General features: G+C 35.9%; 1 protein-coding gene across 3 annotated transcripts; it reads right to left on the reverse strand.

Moving 5' to 3' along the window:
* LOC109711291 (putative S-adenosyl-L-methionine-dependent methyltransferase Mflv_0168) lies at positions 1700-13860 on the reverse strand. Of its 3 annotated transcripts, none has more exons than XM_020234252.1 (6): positions 13619-13826; positions 13419-13539; positions 12687-12811; positions 5901-6029; positions 4918-5088; positions 1700-1925 (listed from the first exon to the last, which is right to left on the reverse strand). In XM_020234252.1, exons 1-6 carry the CDS (start codon positions 13802-13804, stop codon positions 1854-1856), a joined length of 804 nt encoding a protein of 267 aa, XP_020089841.1. In that variant the 5' UTR covers positions 13805-13826; the 3' UTR covers positions 1700-1853. The 3 variants fall into 3 exon arrangements, with proteins under 3 accessions (XP_020089841.1, XP_020089844.1, XP_020089842.1); XM_020234255.1 differs by having other exon boundaries at positions 13419-13523; positions 13623-13764; XM_020234253.1 differs by lacking the exon at positions 5901-6029 and having other exon boundaries at positions 13619-13860.

The raw sequence follows: 15628 nt of genomic DNA on the forward strand, positions 1-15628 counted from the left end.
TTGATTTTCTTGTTGTGCTTCAATCTATTATTTCTGAATTTATCTGTCATTGTTGACATCCTTTCACTCGCATTCATCGGCCTTCCATGATTCTCTCCTATCATCAATAGTCTTTCAGAAATAATTTGGACCTGGGCCCTTAAATGCAAATCCTGAAATGCAGAAGTTGCCAGATTCGGCTATTGCTGCGTCCACATGATCAGCTATGATATCACTCTTTGTTTGATTCTGCAGGAATCTTGGAATTAGTTCTAAATATATAGCTGATCAGTTCTACGGATGGACCGACAGTTGGAATTGGCCGATCGGCTCTCTGATGGTTGATCTGGATCAGAATGTGTACGAGCTCAATTCAATTTGGCCACCGGTAGATTTGCGGACAAGTTCGATGGATACATGCAAAGGCGGGGACCGACGGTAGGGAGCGGACATCGATTCGTCAGAGGATGATATAGTGATAGGTGGTTCAGGAGGTGGAATAAGTAGAAATGGGGCTGTGAAGACACCAGTGCCCATAGCTTCAAGTTACCAACTAGTTTCAGAATCTTCTGGATGCTTCTAACTCAACTGCAGATTAGGACTGGCTACTCTTAGGGCAGTCTTCCCTTTCCTTTACTGGCCAGCCTTTTCCACTTCTCTCCAATTTTCATCAAACTTGCATGCCAGCGAATGTTTGAATGTGCTACACGTAATGAGTTCTTTAATGGAATTTACATATTCGCTTCACTGTCTGGACTGCCGCTGCAATAACAGATAAAGACTTCATTTAGAATTCCAAAAAGATTGCATTACGTATGGTAAGAGAGTACGATAAAAAAAATATGACTACATTTTGCATATTGTAAGGAGTCGGTTATGATATTTTTACTACAGTTCCATTGAAAATCATGAAAGCATATCCGTATTTTTCTTTTCCCAACTCTATTTTTTCTATCAGTGTCTGATGAACTTCAATACCAAACTCACCCAAAATGATGAATGAACTAATAAGACAAGCTAAAGACAAATATTTAAAGACTTAATTGCACATTAGTCCCCAATCTTTTTCTGAACTTTTTTGGTCCAACTTTTTTTTTGCAGTTAAGGCCTCCAACCTTAAATTTCCGCGTCAGGTAAGTTCCACCATTAAAAATAATATTAACTTTATCACAAATTATTACGAGTCCTGTTACTGTACTATTGATAGAACGAAGCGCTTGATGCTATCAAATTTTTCACGTTAAATCTACTCCTTTGACCATCTTCACCAATTACATCATACTATTCAACCAACTACCCATTCAACCCTAGAGGACCACTATCATTCTAAACACACATCACTTCATCCAATGATCGAAAATTTAATAGCACCAAACGCTTGATACTATTTATTAATAGTATAGTAGCCTAAGTCTATTATCACATCAATACCAATCAATATTTGTCCTATTAGTCCCATGTCTGGATCAAACCTTACCACGTGATAATTTTGTTAAAAATTACGATGTTTTTGACAGTAGGGACTAACTTGAAAGAAAAACTAAAGGTTAGGCACCTAATTGCAAGAAAAATAAAAAGGTTAGACAACAAAGTGAAAAGGCGTAGTTAACCCAACATTTAGAATTGCTATATATATTATATGTAAGCAACAAAATGAGGACCCCCTTTTGAAGCTTTCTTAATAACGTAAATAGGACTAAACAGCAATCAAACACAAGAATTTCAGAAAATTGCTAAGGGATATTTGGGTTCGAAATGTTGCTCCATCAAATCCGCTCTATGTACATCAAATTCAATCGCGACTGATTGTAAATTTGGCGCCAATACAACAAATGAATGCATTTGAAGGACTTGAAACTGGTAACTCAATCATATTATAGTTCCTCAAATCCTTCTTCATCCCCTTCTTCCTCTATCCTTTCAAAGTGTGTTCTCCAGATCTCCATCTGCGACATCATGAGAAAACATATATAACAAAGTTCATGTCAATTCAATTTGTTTATATATATATATAGAGAGAGAGAGAGAAAGAGAGAGAGAGAGTTTATATATATATATATATATATATAGAGAGAGAGAGAGAGAGAGAGTGAGAGAGAGAGAGATGAGCTGAAATACTATCGGTAGCAAATGGGCTCCGTTACCACCCATTTGTTTTCAATGATGGGGCCTCCAAATCGACGATCGGTACCGTTGAACATAATCTGTGCCACTTGAAGCATCTAGAAACCAAATTTCATACTTTTCCGATATTGTTCTCTTGTCCATCAAGTGGACACAAAAATGAACAGTTGAGAATGAATATTCTTTAAAAAGTAATGATAGGAATCTTATAATCAAGATCAAAAGTATAGATCTTGCTCTAAATAATTTAAAGAATTTTCTAACCAAAATTTAATTGATTTAGATATTTTTACACCGTTAAATAAGAAAACGCCTCATATCGACCATTAAAATTATAAATTTTGAAATTCTTTGATCATTAGGTCAATGATGTCGAAAAGATTTGAATTTGGTTTCTAGATATTTTAAGTGGTATGGATCATATTCAACGGTGCCGATCGTCGATTTGGCGGCTCCATCATCGAAAACAAATGGGTGGCAATGGAGCAAAGTTAAGACCACAAGGCTGTTGTGCTCCTAATAGCACAGTAGCCCTGCCATATATATATATATATATATATATATATATAAGACGCGGAATGCAGAAGCAGCTTCATGTGATTTCCCCTATATATATAGAGTTCGGCTACTATACTATCGATAGTAGCAAGCCCTTGGTACTATTGAGTTTTCTACCGTTAGATCTACCCTTTGATCATTTCCACCCGTTAGATTATACTATTAAACCAACCACTTACTCAACCCTAGGGGACCACTATTAATTTAACCGGAGACCACTATCATCCTAACCACACATCTTTTCATCCAACGGTCGAAAACTCAATAGTACCAAGTGATAGTATAGTAGCATAATTCTATATATATATATATATATATATATATATATATAGAGTGAGGCTACTATGCTTCTGGAAGCACGGAGCCTTCCGTGCTTCCAGGTCTTTTTCGATATTGCGACTTTCGAATCGTCGATCGGCTCCGTTAAACTTGATCTAGAGTATTTGAAGTACTTAGAAAATAAATTTTATAATTTTTCGATATCATTTGCCTAGTGATCGAAAGGACTCAAAATTAATAATTTTAATGGCCGTGGTGAGCCGTTTGCAAGTTTAACGGTGTAGAAATATCCAAATCACATGAAATTTTTATAGAAAATTTTTTGTACTATATAAAACAAGATCAATATCTTTGATCTAAAATTTTAATGTCATATTATCACGTTTTGTAAGATTTTTATTTTCAGCCGTTGATTTTGAGCCCCTTAGTTCACTCGGCAAATGATATCGAAAAATTGCAAAATTTATTTTCTAGGTACTTCAAATACTCTAGATCAAGTTTAACGGAGCCGATCAACAATTCGAAAGTTGCAACATTAAAAATGACCTGGAAGCACGGAAGGCTCTGTGCTTCCAGAAGCATAGTAGCCTCACTCTATATATATATATATATATATATATATATATATCAGACGCGGAATGCAGAAGCAGCTTCATATGATTTCCCCTTCTAGATCATCGAATGATTTGAAAACAAACTGGAGTGATAAATCTTATATCAAAACATGCTATACACAACAAATGCAAATTGGAGAGTGCTTTTGTTTATTTATTTTTGTTTTGTTGGGATTAGCAACTCTTTCCATGGAAAATGAAGAGAAGCTTCAGCATTCATAGTCCAGAAGGGTAAAACCGACAGAAGTTTCAACCAGTCTATGGTGAGGGTTAAAACCTAAATCTGTGTATCCAGAATGATGTTAAAATCCCCGAGTGCAAAAAAAGTGGGGTAAATGCACCGGAACCATCTAAGATTCACTCATTTGTAGACAGCCACCTAAACTTTCAAAATTTTGTAATTAAACATCTAGATTCATATTTCATCAATTTAAAGCGATTAAAATTAATATAATCAGTCAAGAAAGGATAAAAATCAACTTCTGCACTACAAAACTTCATTTTGATGTCAAATTGATCCTTCGGTAAAGCCCGAATGTGTCCTTTATTATTACTTAATCATTTGACTAATATTACTCGCTTTAAATTGCTAAAATGTAAACCTAGGTGGTCAATTGTATAATTTTGAAATTTCAAGGAAATATAAAAATTTGAAAGTTTAAGTGGCTATCTGCGAACAGGTAAAAGTTCAGGTGGTTGTGGTGTATTTAACCCACAAAATAATGTTACGAAATTACGCTTTATTTCTAGATAGAACAAGGTCCTTTGATGCCACGCTATACCATATAGCCAATGAATGCCAAAATATCAAACTACTACTGATTTAGGAAATCAAAAGAGTAATGGGGAAAAAGATACGACATAAGATAATTAAGAGTCATCATCTCATAAACAGTACAGCATGAAATAGATATCATAAAGCAACCTATTTGTCGCCATTTACATAAACTAAAAGATTTTTAAAGTTTATACCCAATCGTGCGCTGGCCTGGCAGCATGTCATTGGATATAAGGCTATCTTGCTTAAAGCAAGCAGCCCGATCAATTTAGCGCCATCAGCATAGTAAGTGAATTTCTCAGCACGCAAAGGACGAAAATACCCTCTTTCTTATTTTCCTTCCATTCGCTTTATGACTACTTGAAACTTATCAGCAAGCCCAGCCAAAAAAGCATTTCGAAAAAACATATATATATATATATATATAAATATGGTTTTCTCAGTTTTATTAAGGGGCTGTAAATTAAAGAGAACAGGGAAAATGGAGTCATGGTAATAGGCAACAGTAATGAAATTTCAGGTCAATAAAGGTGAAGAAAAATGAAGTTATGCAAACATAGGTCAATAATTTTTCAATTGCATCACCTGCGCATCAGATAATCGCAACTGTTCTGCTACGAAAAGTACGCTGTTGGAAGTTTCTAACGGTGCATCCAGACTGAAGTGCATCTCTTTAGCAACCTCCTCGTAATCGACCACAGTAACTCGAAAACCATACGTCATGAAAAGTTTTTCCAACCGTTCCTTTTTTGCCGTCTGCAATATAAAGCATAGCCCCAGTGAGCAGCGACATTGAATAAGAGGAAAAGAACATGGGGAAAAGAGAGTGATTTAGTGCTTGTTGGGGCCCAGTTCTAGCACAAAATTTGGCAAACAAAAAAGTTTGGAGCTGCCACAGCAATGAAAAGTTATAATGAGATTCTGAGCCCCAAAAAGAAGCGCACCCATCTGGAGTGGAGTTTCTGCTTCTCATAATCTGTTCGGGGGATTTTAATACAGTGCTTCTCTTAATGGCACTACTCAGATACCACTTTATCGAATAGAACTAGACCTTATAGCAAGGGCAAACACCCCCTTAGTTCAATTGGAGAGGATTTTGATGTAAGCTTTAGGGATCATTATTTGTCCAAAAGATCATCTTCCCCTCTTTACAAATCTTGATGGCTGCTGTGTAAGTAGTATATTCTGCATGGAACATAAAATGTTCCGTCGTCTAGTGGACCTAACCATAGATTAACTAAAAGGTTGTTTGCAATGTTGTTTGAGCAGCTGTTTGAAGAAGCACTAAAAGGCTGTTTGCAATGTTGTTTGAGCAGCTGTTTGAAGAAGCACTAACAAAATTTTCATTAAAATTCTTCCCTACTAGCTTCCTGCACCAGCAGAAGCAGAAGTTCCAAACAGTGAACCTCTTTTCTGCGCCCACAAACTACTTTAAGCTTCCGTCCACAACAAAAGCTCCTTGGTTTTTTTTGGTTGCTAAAAGCTAAACTACTGCTTCTTGTAGTAGAGAAGCTTCTTTTGAGAATGGGTAAAGAGGCACATAAACATACTAGCATAATGATTCAAACCTTGTCTTCAAACTTGTTTCCTTCCAAGCAGGCAGGTAATTCTCCCAGAAAGATGCTCCCTTTCATGGCTAAACTGCTTATAACAAGCAATAAGTCATTCAAGCTGGCCAAAGTCGACAAAGGTAGCCCCTAGAAGGCACCAAATGTTAGTATCCAGAGACCATCAACCCTAAAAAGAGTAATTCAAAATGAAATCCAGGAACTCAATGAATATGGTCTAAGCTGCCTATTGTAGCCCAATGTAACCCAAATCAATAATAAATATTTATCATAGAAAAGAAACTGGAAAGCAAACATGAGTCTTTCTGAACAATAAACCTACTAAAATGTAAAAACTAGGAGGAACCCATTTAAGGAGCTGACAATTGCAGTCGATTTACGGCGTCCATGGGAATCTACATACATATATATATATATATATATATATATATACACACACACACACACACACACACTAAAGTCCGTGGGAGAGGCGTGCTGCTCCACACGTGCTTCTCCAACCTCCTCCATTCAACACCCTTTTCAATAATATGTCAACGAATGAGAAGAGAACAAATGTCCAATCAAAATTCTCGACGCAGCTGATGCACCGTAGACCAACTCTAAAATATATTTTTAAAAAACATTTTTGTACTACAATTAAGTTCTTTAAATATTGTATATCACATATATCATATCATATTTTATTTTAAAATACTAATTGTTAAATGTTAGGAATAATTTATAAGATATATTTATACATTTGGTTCATTCTTTTTTCCCCCTCTTTTTCCTACTCAAATGGATAGAATGAATCCTCAATTTTTTGGTGTGCCTGATGCACCATAGACTAGCATGAAGTTAAGATTTTTAAAGCTACTTACGTATAACACATAACTTTTATGCATAAGTTACTTAAATATTGTATCACATTAGTCATAGAATAATTTCTTTAAAATATTAATCATCAAATATTGCGTGTAGTATATAAGATATATTTATATACCGGATTCGTACAATTATTCTTTTCTCCTTTTCCCATGAATCAATACACGCAATCAATTTATAAAGGGTAAAGAACCCCCCTCAACATTCACCAATTTGAAATGGGCTCTTTAACTTTGTATATTTAATATAATAGCAATTTTGGCAATTATATCCCCTAAACTATATCACATAGTTCAATAGGCTCCTCTCATAAGTGGACTTACTAATTACACAACCATTTCAAAATATTTTTTTAAAAAAAAAACCTAATTTTTTATCTTCCAATTTTGATAAGTAGACATGACGACTGAAGAATAGGTTGAACCAAACTTTCAATTTTTATCCATTTTTTTACATTTTGGAATACAAAAATAATTGTTTGAAGCTTTATAAATACATACAACCAATGATTATGTAATTAGTAACTTTAACTGAATAGGGGGGTCTATTGAACTATTTGATAAATTTTAAGGAGTCCAAATGTCCAATTGCCAAAATTTAAAGTCCAGATGTCAATTGAAAATAAAGGCTAGTGAAATTTAAAATGAGTAAATTTTTTAAAATAAAAGATATCACTAAAGGTATTATGGAACTTCCTCCCACATCAGCTGAGATGTCAATGAGAGGATTTCAAGACTAAGTTTTCAAAAGTGCACCTCAAGGATGTTAATGGCCAACTTGCTCTCCTATTTACTTTTTTTGTTTTTGCTCCCTCACATCTCACCATTTTAGTAATTTCACATCAAATGTTTCCCAATCCTCTTCCATGCTCCCTTCTCCTGACAGCAATATTATTGCCTAAACCTAGTCTACGATAGACCACCAAACTAATACTAATAAATTTAGAGAAAAAGATATTCCAATATTATTATTTTAATATGAAGTTTTCCAAATGTTACAGATTACATCCAAAAGTACAAAGTTTTTAAAGTAATATCTTAATAAGTGAACTTTGAAAAATGATCTGTAATGGAATTGGTGCATACACCATTTAAAAGTTACATATGTAAACAATTCATACATTTTCATCATTTATTTTATATACAACTTAGAATAGTTTTTTCTTTTGTATCATTAATTTTTTAGACTACTTGAATCTAGATAATATATTTTTACTAAGGCTAAATTACATAAAACCCTGCTGTTAAAACCCCGGATTTTCACTTCTGCCCCTGCATCATTAAAAAACCTACACTTTGCCCGCTCTTGTAAAGATGAAACATGTTCAATAGGAGGGGACGGGGGGGGGGGTTTACGGTTGTGTAAATAATGACCATTTCGCCCGCTCACTATTTTCGTCTCTCCTCACCTTCTTCAACCGCCGCCTCGATCAGCCAGCATTCACACTCGATCGGCCGCTATTCTCTCCATTTCTTTCTCACACCTGCTCCCCTTCTCCTCCTGCACCCTCGCTGCCCCTCGATTTCGCCATAGGGAGGAAATCGAGGTGGGCGTTGATGGAGAGGTAGGCAAGGGCAACGAGGGCGAAGGCGAGGCGGCGGAGGAGGGCGAAGGGGATGTGGGCGAGGGTGAGGCAGTGGAGGAGGGCGAGGCGGCGAACCGGAGGGAGGCGAAGCAACAGGGAAAAGGGCGGAGGGGTATTTTTGGTATAAAAAAAATTTTATAACGGAACCCTAACGGATCACTAACGGTAGGGGGTGAAGTATACATTTTTCATTTTACAAGGGAGCAAAGTGTAGGTTTTTAAATGACAGGGGGAAAAAGTGAAAAATCGAATTTTTACAGGGGAATTTTCTGTAATTTAGCCTTTTACTAATTTTATATGTTCTTTTCCATAAATATTTAATTTAACCTTATTGAATTTCCAAAAATATTTATTTGAATTAAAAAAATAATTATTATGCGAAGTGTGGGTATGTAGGCTAGTCTATAACTATACACAAATTTTTGATATTCCGGCCGTTGATGATGCTACGATAGCCATTAAGAAGTGAGCCAATCCGATGATACCACGTGTAATAGAAACTTTGGATGTGCTTGGTGCCCTGCAGACCGATTGTAAAATATACAAGAAAGATAATTTTTTTGGCTAAAATGCACTTTACCCCCTTTATAAAAGATAAATTTTTTAGCTAACTTGCACTTTACCTACTTCAATATATTACATGTTGCACTTAACCCCTTGGATGAAAATAATATGCACTTCGCCTCTTTGGAAACTTACGTTGTTAGCACTTAACCTCTTAGATAAAAAATATATACATACACTTCACCCCTTGAGGAGGAAAAAGAGTGAAAAATAGAGGCACTTAACCCCTTGGTCACTTCACTATTTTTTTTAATGCTATAATCTAATAAGGTATTTTTGATCTTTTGACGGGGGTTAAGTGCATATTGAGGGGAGTTATCTGCATTTTAGCCAAACTTTTGTTACAATAAGTTATTTAAATATTATATATCACATATATCATATCATATTTTATTTTAAAGTACTATCATCTATTATGTCTAATTTATAAGATATATTTATATACCCGACTACAACATTAACCCGATATATTTATAAGATATATTTTATTTGGAATAGTCCTATATATAAGATATTAAAGGACTAAAACCTCTTAACCCGACTACAACATTTTGGACAGCAGTTAAGCCGAAGAGGTTAAGACGATTAAGCCTGCTAAGACCAGAGTAGTTCTAGGATAGGTGATCCCCCGAAAAACGGGGCGTCACAGTTGGTATCGGAGACAATCACCAGCCTAAAGTGTGAGATGAGTATCGACTGACTCAAAATCTAGACTAAAACCAGGGTCTGAGAATGATAGGTTAAACCGGGATCTGAATGATAAGGCTGGCAAACGAGTCTCGTATCGTCTGGTGCTTGGGCATATATATGATTTTTACTTAGAAGATAAAACATTTTGTTTTACGTCATATATTATCAATTTTGTTGTAAATGTCAAGTAGAGAGAAATGCATAAGAGTTTTTTTTTTAAGTTCTAAACTGCATGTTTTATTTTTTAGCTTTTTACTTCCTTCGTAATAATGATTCAATTTGCTGTTTAAATGCTTGGGAATACTAAATCTATTTAAACACTCTTTGTTTTATTTTTTATTTAAAAAAATTCTTGTAGATGGTTGGCATTGATGATATTTCTGAGATACAAATAGGGTCCGTAGCACAAGGAATTGTAGCCATTGCATACACAACAATACTACAGTTTAGACATCATTTACATATTGTTAAGGAGCCTATGACTAATATGGAGTTTGAAAGAACTAGTTATATACAAAGACTACTATTTGAGAGCGAACCAACATAATTGCCATCCAGCAAACCATCAAGAGCTTTACAACTATAACACTCATCTATACATACAACTGTTGAGCGTGCCTTTGGTTCTCTAAAAGGATCTTTTTAAATTTTGACATCGAGGCCTTTGATTCCTTTTCTAAACAGGTGGATATCGTACTAACATGTTGCATTATGCATAATTATATTATATCTCATAGTGGGGCTGAGTTGGTCCCAATGGAGGAAAAGTGGATTGCTCCATCATCTTGATCAACTAAGACATCTCGATTGCAAACTCCACGAGAATATAGAGTCGGAGCTCGTGAATCAGTTCAACTTAGAGATAGAATAGCATCACAGATGTAGCATAATAGGAATAACAGATAGAATTGTTGATATATTCTACGAATATGAAGAGTTTATGATTATAAGTTGTTCTGCTATGTAAAACTAGAATTATTATCTTTTAAATTATGTCATTGTGTACTAACCTACATTTAACTTTGACAAATTTTTATTATTATTTTTTTTATTAACAATTCAGTTGATAGAGAATGAAACGCAAAACAACAATAGCAGTAGAAAAGGAAATTGGTTCCAGCGGAAGCCCAGTATAAATTGTTCATACGCTTATGGCTGATCAAGCACAAAACTGGTTTGAATGTCAACAAATCTTTTAAACCTCAACCTCTCAAGTCTCAACCATGCTGTGGTGGCCATAAATAAACATTTTGGAGTTAGAGTAACTGAAACAAATGTTATTAACCAGCTGCGAGCACTCTGCAGTAAATGGACACAAATCTTAAAATTAAAGGAGAAGAGAGGTGTCAGGTGTGATGACGAAGAGAAGAAGATTATAATGGGATGGGAGAGAAGGAGTACAGAACATACATTCGGGTAACTTATTTAATTGTATCATTCTGATATGTGACAATTTTGCTAAATTTGAATATACTTTTCAGAGGGTAATCCTAAAGGTAAGCCATACATCAACAAACCCATCGAGGACTATAATGAGCCTGCCTTGATTTGTGGTTCTGATCAAGCGACTAGAAAATATAGCAAACAAGTTGATCAATCACTTGGATTAGATACTGATACACAATTTAGGTAATATGAATGGCGAAATTGCTCAAGTTTGGATGATTTAGAATTTGCTGATTCATCTCAACCACCCATGTTCAAGGAAACAACACCATCTTCTTCCAAGATTAAAGTCAAAAGTAGTGGAGAGAAAAGGGCTCGGGGTGCTGAAATTAAGGCAATAAATGAGTTAGCTACATAAGTAGGTCATGTTGCTGCAGTGTTGAAGAGCTCATGAACTGTCCAGTTTTTTCAATTAACTTTTTTAGGCAGTCATGAAAGTAGTGACCACCCATCTGAAGATGGACTAATAGGTTTTTAAGTAGTAGAGTGCATTCCAACAGCTTTCCTTAAGACTTTTTCTCTTTTTTTTTTTGGTGGTGATTCAATATTACATACGGTATTTGTAATAAATTATAACGACCATTTTATTTTTTATTTAATTATATTTGATTTTCAATTTTAATGATTATGGGATTCAATTATTAATAGACTTAACATAACATTTTTTTATTCTCACTTCCAAATAATAATAATTTTTTAAATGAAAAAATTTCAAAAGTTATGGAGTAAGAATGTCTTAAGAATTTTGTCAAGAATTACCCTTTTTCTATACAAAATGGTATTCTCATCACTACATCAAAAAATATAATATGATCTAAATAAGCATTTTCTAACTGCATCCATCCAAACACTGTGGTTGTATCTACAGCAGTTACAACTGAGCATAGCCAAACAAGTTAATTTAGTTCTAAAAACTGCATCTTCAACTACAAGGTATGCAACTACCTCGATCCAAATGGGGCCTTAAAGTGCAAGATTGTCACACCCCAATAATCTCACATCAGATAGGAATGGGGATGTAATTGGATATATAAGAGACTTAGACACTAATAATAATAACTGGGCTTAAGCATTTTGGGCTAGTGGTTTGGGCTCAACGAATTATTTTTGCTAGTAGGCTGAGTCGTTACATTTGGTATCAGAGCCTGTCTACAAGCGAAAAATGTGTGGCGAGTCTCGGCTGAGTCAGGGTCTGAAAGACAAGGTGATAGACTATGCCCGAGTTTGAATGACAAGGTGACCAGCTATACTATGGTCTGAATTACAAGACTAGCAAGACGAGTCTCACGTCACCTAGTGATCTTGGGCTGTGTGTGATTGGACTAACGAGGACGTTAGGGCCTTAATGGGGGAAGTTTGTCACACCCCAATAATCTCACATCAGATAGGAATGGAAATGTGATTGGATATATAAGAGACTTAGACACTAATAATAATAATTGAGCTTAAGCATTTTGAGCCAGTGGTTTGGGCCCAACGAGTTATTGTTGCTAGTGGGCTGGGTCGTTACAAAGATCCTGAACAAGCATGTGGAGGGATATCCCTTATAGTTAAGGATACAGTTCTAACTTCCAACCAAACACATCACTTGTGGGAAAAAAGTATAAAAGTAAATTATGATAGCATCAACTGACCTGAAGCGCCCATATACTCGAACGGCCACCGTTAAATCCATTTCTATAGAAACTCTCGAGTAAATTTGATGATTCTACAGGAATATGAATTAGTAGGCAACCTCGTGAAACTTTTGCTCCCACACCTGTCATATCAAATATCAACCAAGATGAATACATCAGAATATGTCCAGAACCAAATATAGATGGTGTTGCAAAACTGCTGTTTAACACTGTATGAGAGAAGATAAAGGAAAAAAAATTCACAGACGACAATAATTACAACTATTTCTTTTTATTTACTATTTATGAGTGTGTTAGAGAGACAGAGAGAGAGAGTCGCCACTGAAGTCTACTAGACTCCTAAATGCTTTGTTATGCAGAAAAATTACAAGAAAGATCAATCAAACCAAGAAAAAAAAGGGAGAAAAAAGCACATCCAGCCATACTCTATATTTGGGTTTCTTTTATATCAACACTTGCAGTAGCAAATCAATTAGCATCCATTCTTGGTTCACTGGCAAGAACACGGCATTTATAATCATGGATAATCATATAACTTACAGATTTTTTATTCATTTTATGTTATCGGTCATCTATAGTATGAAAATCTGTACGTTCTTACAATAGTTGATCAATCCTCTTTCACATGTGGTGAACTAGGTACCCTCCAAAAAAAGCTCCCAATATATTAAGAGAAAATCAATATCCAACCATTATAAAACATCTTATGATATGGGTAAGGACACAAACCTTTGAACCTTTGAGATGTTACTTTGAAAATCCTTTCAGGAGAAACATCATAGAGAATAGAAGAGCGTGGCCAGTTCATCCTAAGTGGGCGAGTGTCCATACCATCTGTCAACAGAACAATCTATAAGGGATAAGAAAACATTTTTAACAAAGGTGATGTCAAGCAAGGCTATCTAGAACTTTTAGTCAAACTGATGTACCTGCCTAAGATCATCTGATCGGCTTACAAAGTTAAGCAATTTATCATCAATGTACTTTGTTGCTATCCTGTAATAACTTGGAGATGATCCAGTTATTGAAATTGCATATTCCTCCATATCACAATGATTGACGTCAAGAGAAAGAAGGCAACCCGCATATGGATCAATGAAGAGAGGATCTGTCATTTGCAATGTATATTATAAAACACTAACATATAAGTGTAACAAATTGATAATCTTTTGTAATCTTAACTTGTTGGTTGTATTCTTCCATCAAATTAGGAGACCAACATAATTGTCATCAAACTACCATGTAAGCAAATTTTGGATTTCTTACATTGCAATGAAGTGGCCATTTCAATCCGACTTAACTATCGAACGTCATGAGAAAGGGAAAATTACAAGGGAATGCAAAGCCTTGGGATTAATTGTACCGCGTGAAAGTTGGGGACCAATTTGATAACTCCTATAAAAGGTTGGGGACCTCTAGTGCAGTTAAAACACAATATACATCTGGAAATTCAGACCACAGTTTTTTTTAATTATCAAACTCTAATATTATCTTGCCTTAATTTGTTTATAAGGTTTATCATATTTATTGCATTTTGGACTTTTGTATGAACTTTGATGTTGCCAGGTACTATTTGTCACATTTTAAACCTACAAAAGGGATAAATCTTGTTTATCTGTATCAAACTTTGACTTAAAAATCCACCATGAATGATATAACTCAAGGATTTAAGTGCCTATCGGCATAGGCCGTATCTACCATTCCGTATCGTGCCAACAAAATATCGGTACAATATAGCCTCCATACCAATGACACAACTCAAAACTCTATTTTTTTTAAATTAGTAAGTAATTTACTCAATAAAGTTCAAAATATTTGATAATGATACATAATAAGTAATTAGAATATTTTATTGGTAAAGAAAATAAATATTTCATGCCAATATGTGTCGGGACTCATGTAATTTTTGTGGCTGGCATGCATCGATATAGCTCGGCACGCACTGTGCTGTACCGTGCTGGCAAGTTTTCAGCACCACACTGTGCCACGACACTTAAATCCTTGATACAACTTAAGTCTCTTGTAGTAAAAAAGGTTCTTAGGAATATTATAAACATCTTGGTGTCATTTTCTGCTCTAACTGGATGGAAAGTGTTAGCAGTGACTCATAGTTGAAAAACTTAGTTTGTGAATATCGAAAGATTGAGCAACTGTAATCTGGAGTAGCGCACATTCATACTGATCCTCAGAAGGAAAAAACATAAAGAAAAAGAAAAAGAAATTAAAGGAGTGAACAGGGATTCCTTCATTCCGTTCCCTTTTTCCAGCATTGATTTATAATGTTCAGTAAAGAGTAAGTTGCACTATCACCCAGTGTTTAAAAAAGCCCAAGGCGCACCTAGGCGCAAAGGCCTGTTGGAGCCTAGGCGCAAGGCGCAAGGCGCATGCGCGCGCCCGAGAGAGGTCAGGCGCACAAAAAACTAAAAGAGAAACTAGAGAGAGGCCAAGGGAGAGACAAAAAGCCTTAGAAGAAGAGGCGAGCGAGTTGAAGAAGCAAGGAGGAAGTGCCGGAAGCAAGGACAACCGGAGAGGGAGCGCCGGAGAGAGAGAGATGGCCGAGCGGGCGAGCGGAGAGGGAGAGGGGCCGAGCGGACAGGGAGAGGGAAGAGCGGACAGGGAGAGGGGAATAGAGAGATAATTGATGATTATTTAGGGTTTAGTTTAGGGTATTGGGTTTATTTTAGATATTTCAACCCGTTAGACCAATAAAATCTGGATCCAAACCCGTTACTATAAATATTACCTAGGCGCGCCTTGAGGGCGCCTTGCGCCTAGGCCCAGCCTAGGCGTGCGCCTGAGTCATGGCGCCCGCCTAGAGCTGCTCTAGGCGCTAGCCTGTGCGCCTAGAGCCTAGGCGCCTAGGCGCAGCGCCTAGGCGCGCTTTTTTAAACAGTGCTATCACCCCCTTCACTTTTCTGAAAGCTTCACTTTGACCGCCA

The sequence above is a fragment of the Ananas comosus genome, linkage group 6 (assembly GCF_001540865.1).
Source record: "Ananas comosus cultivar F153 linkage group 6, ASM154086v1, whole genome shotgun sequence".
Classification (NCBI taxonomy): domain Eukaryota; kingdom Viridiplantae; phylum Streptophyta; class Magnoliopsida; order Poales; family Bromeliaceae; genus Ananas; species Ananas comosus.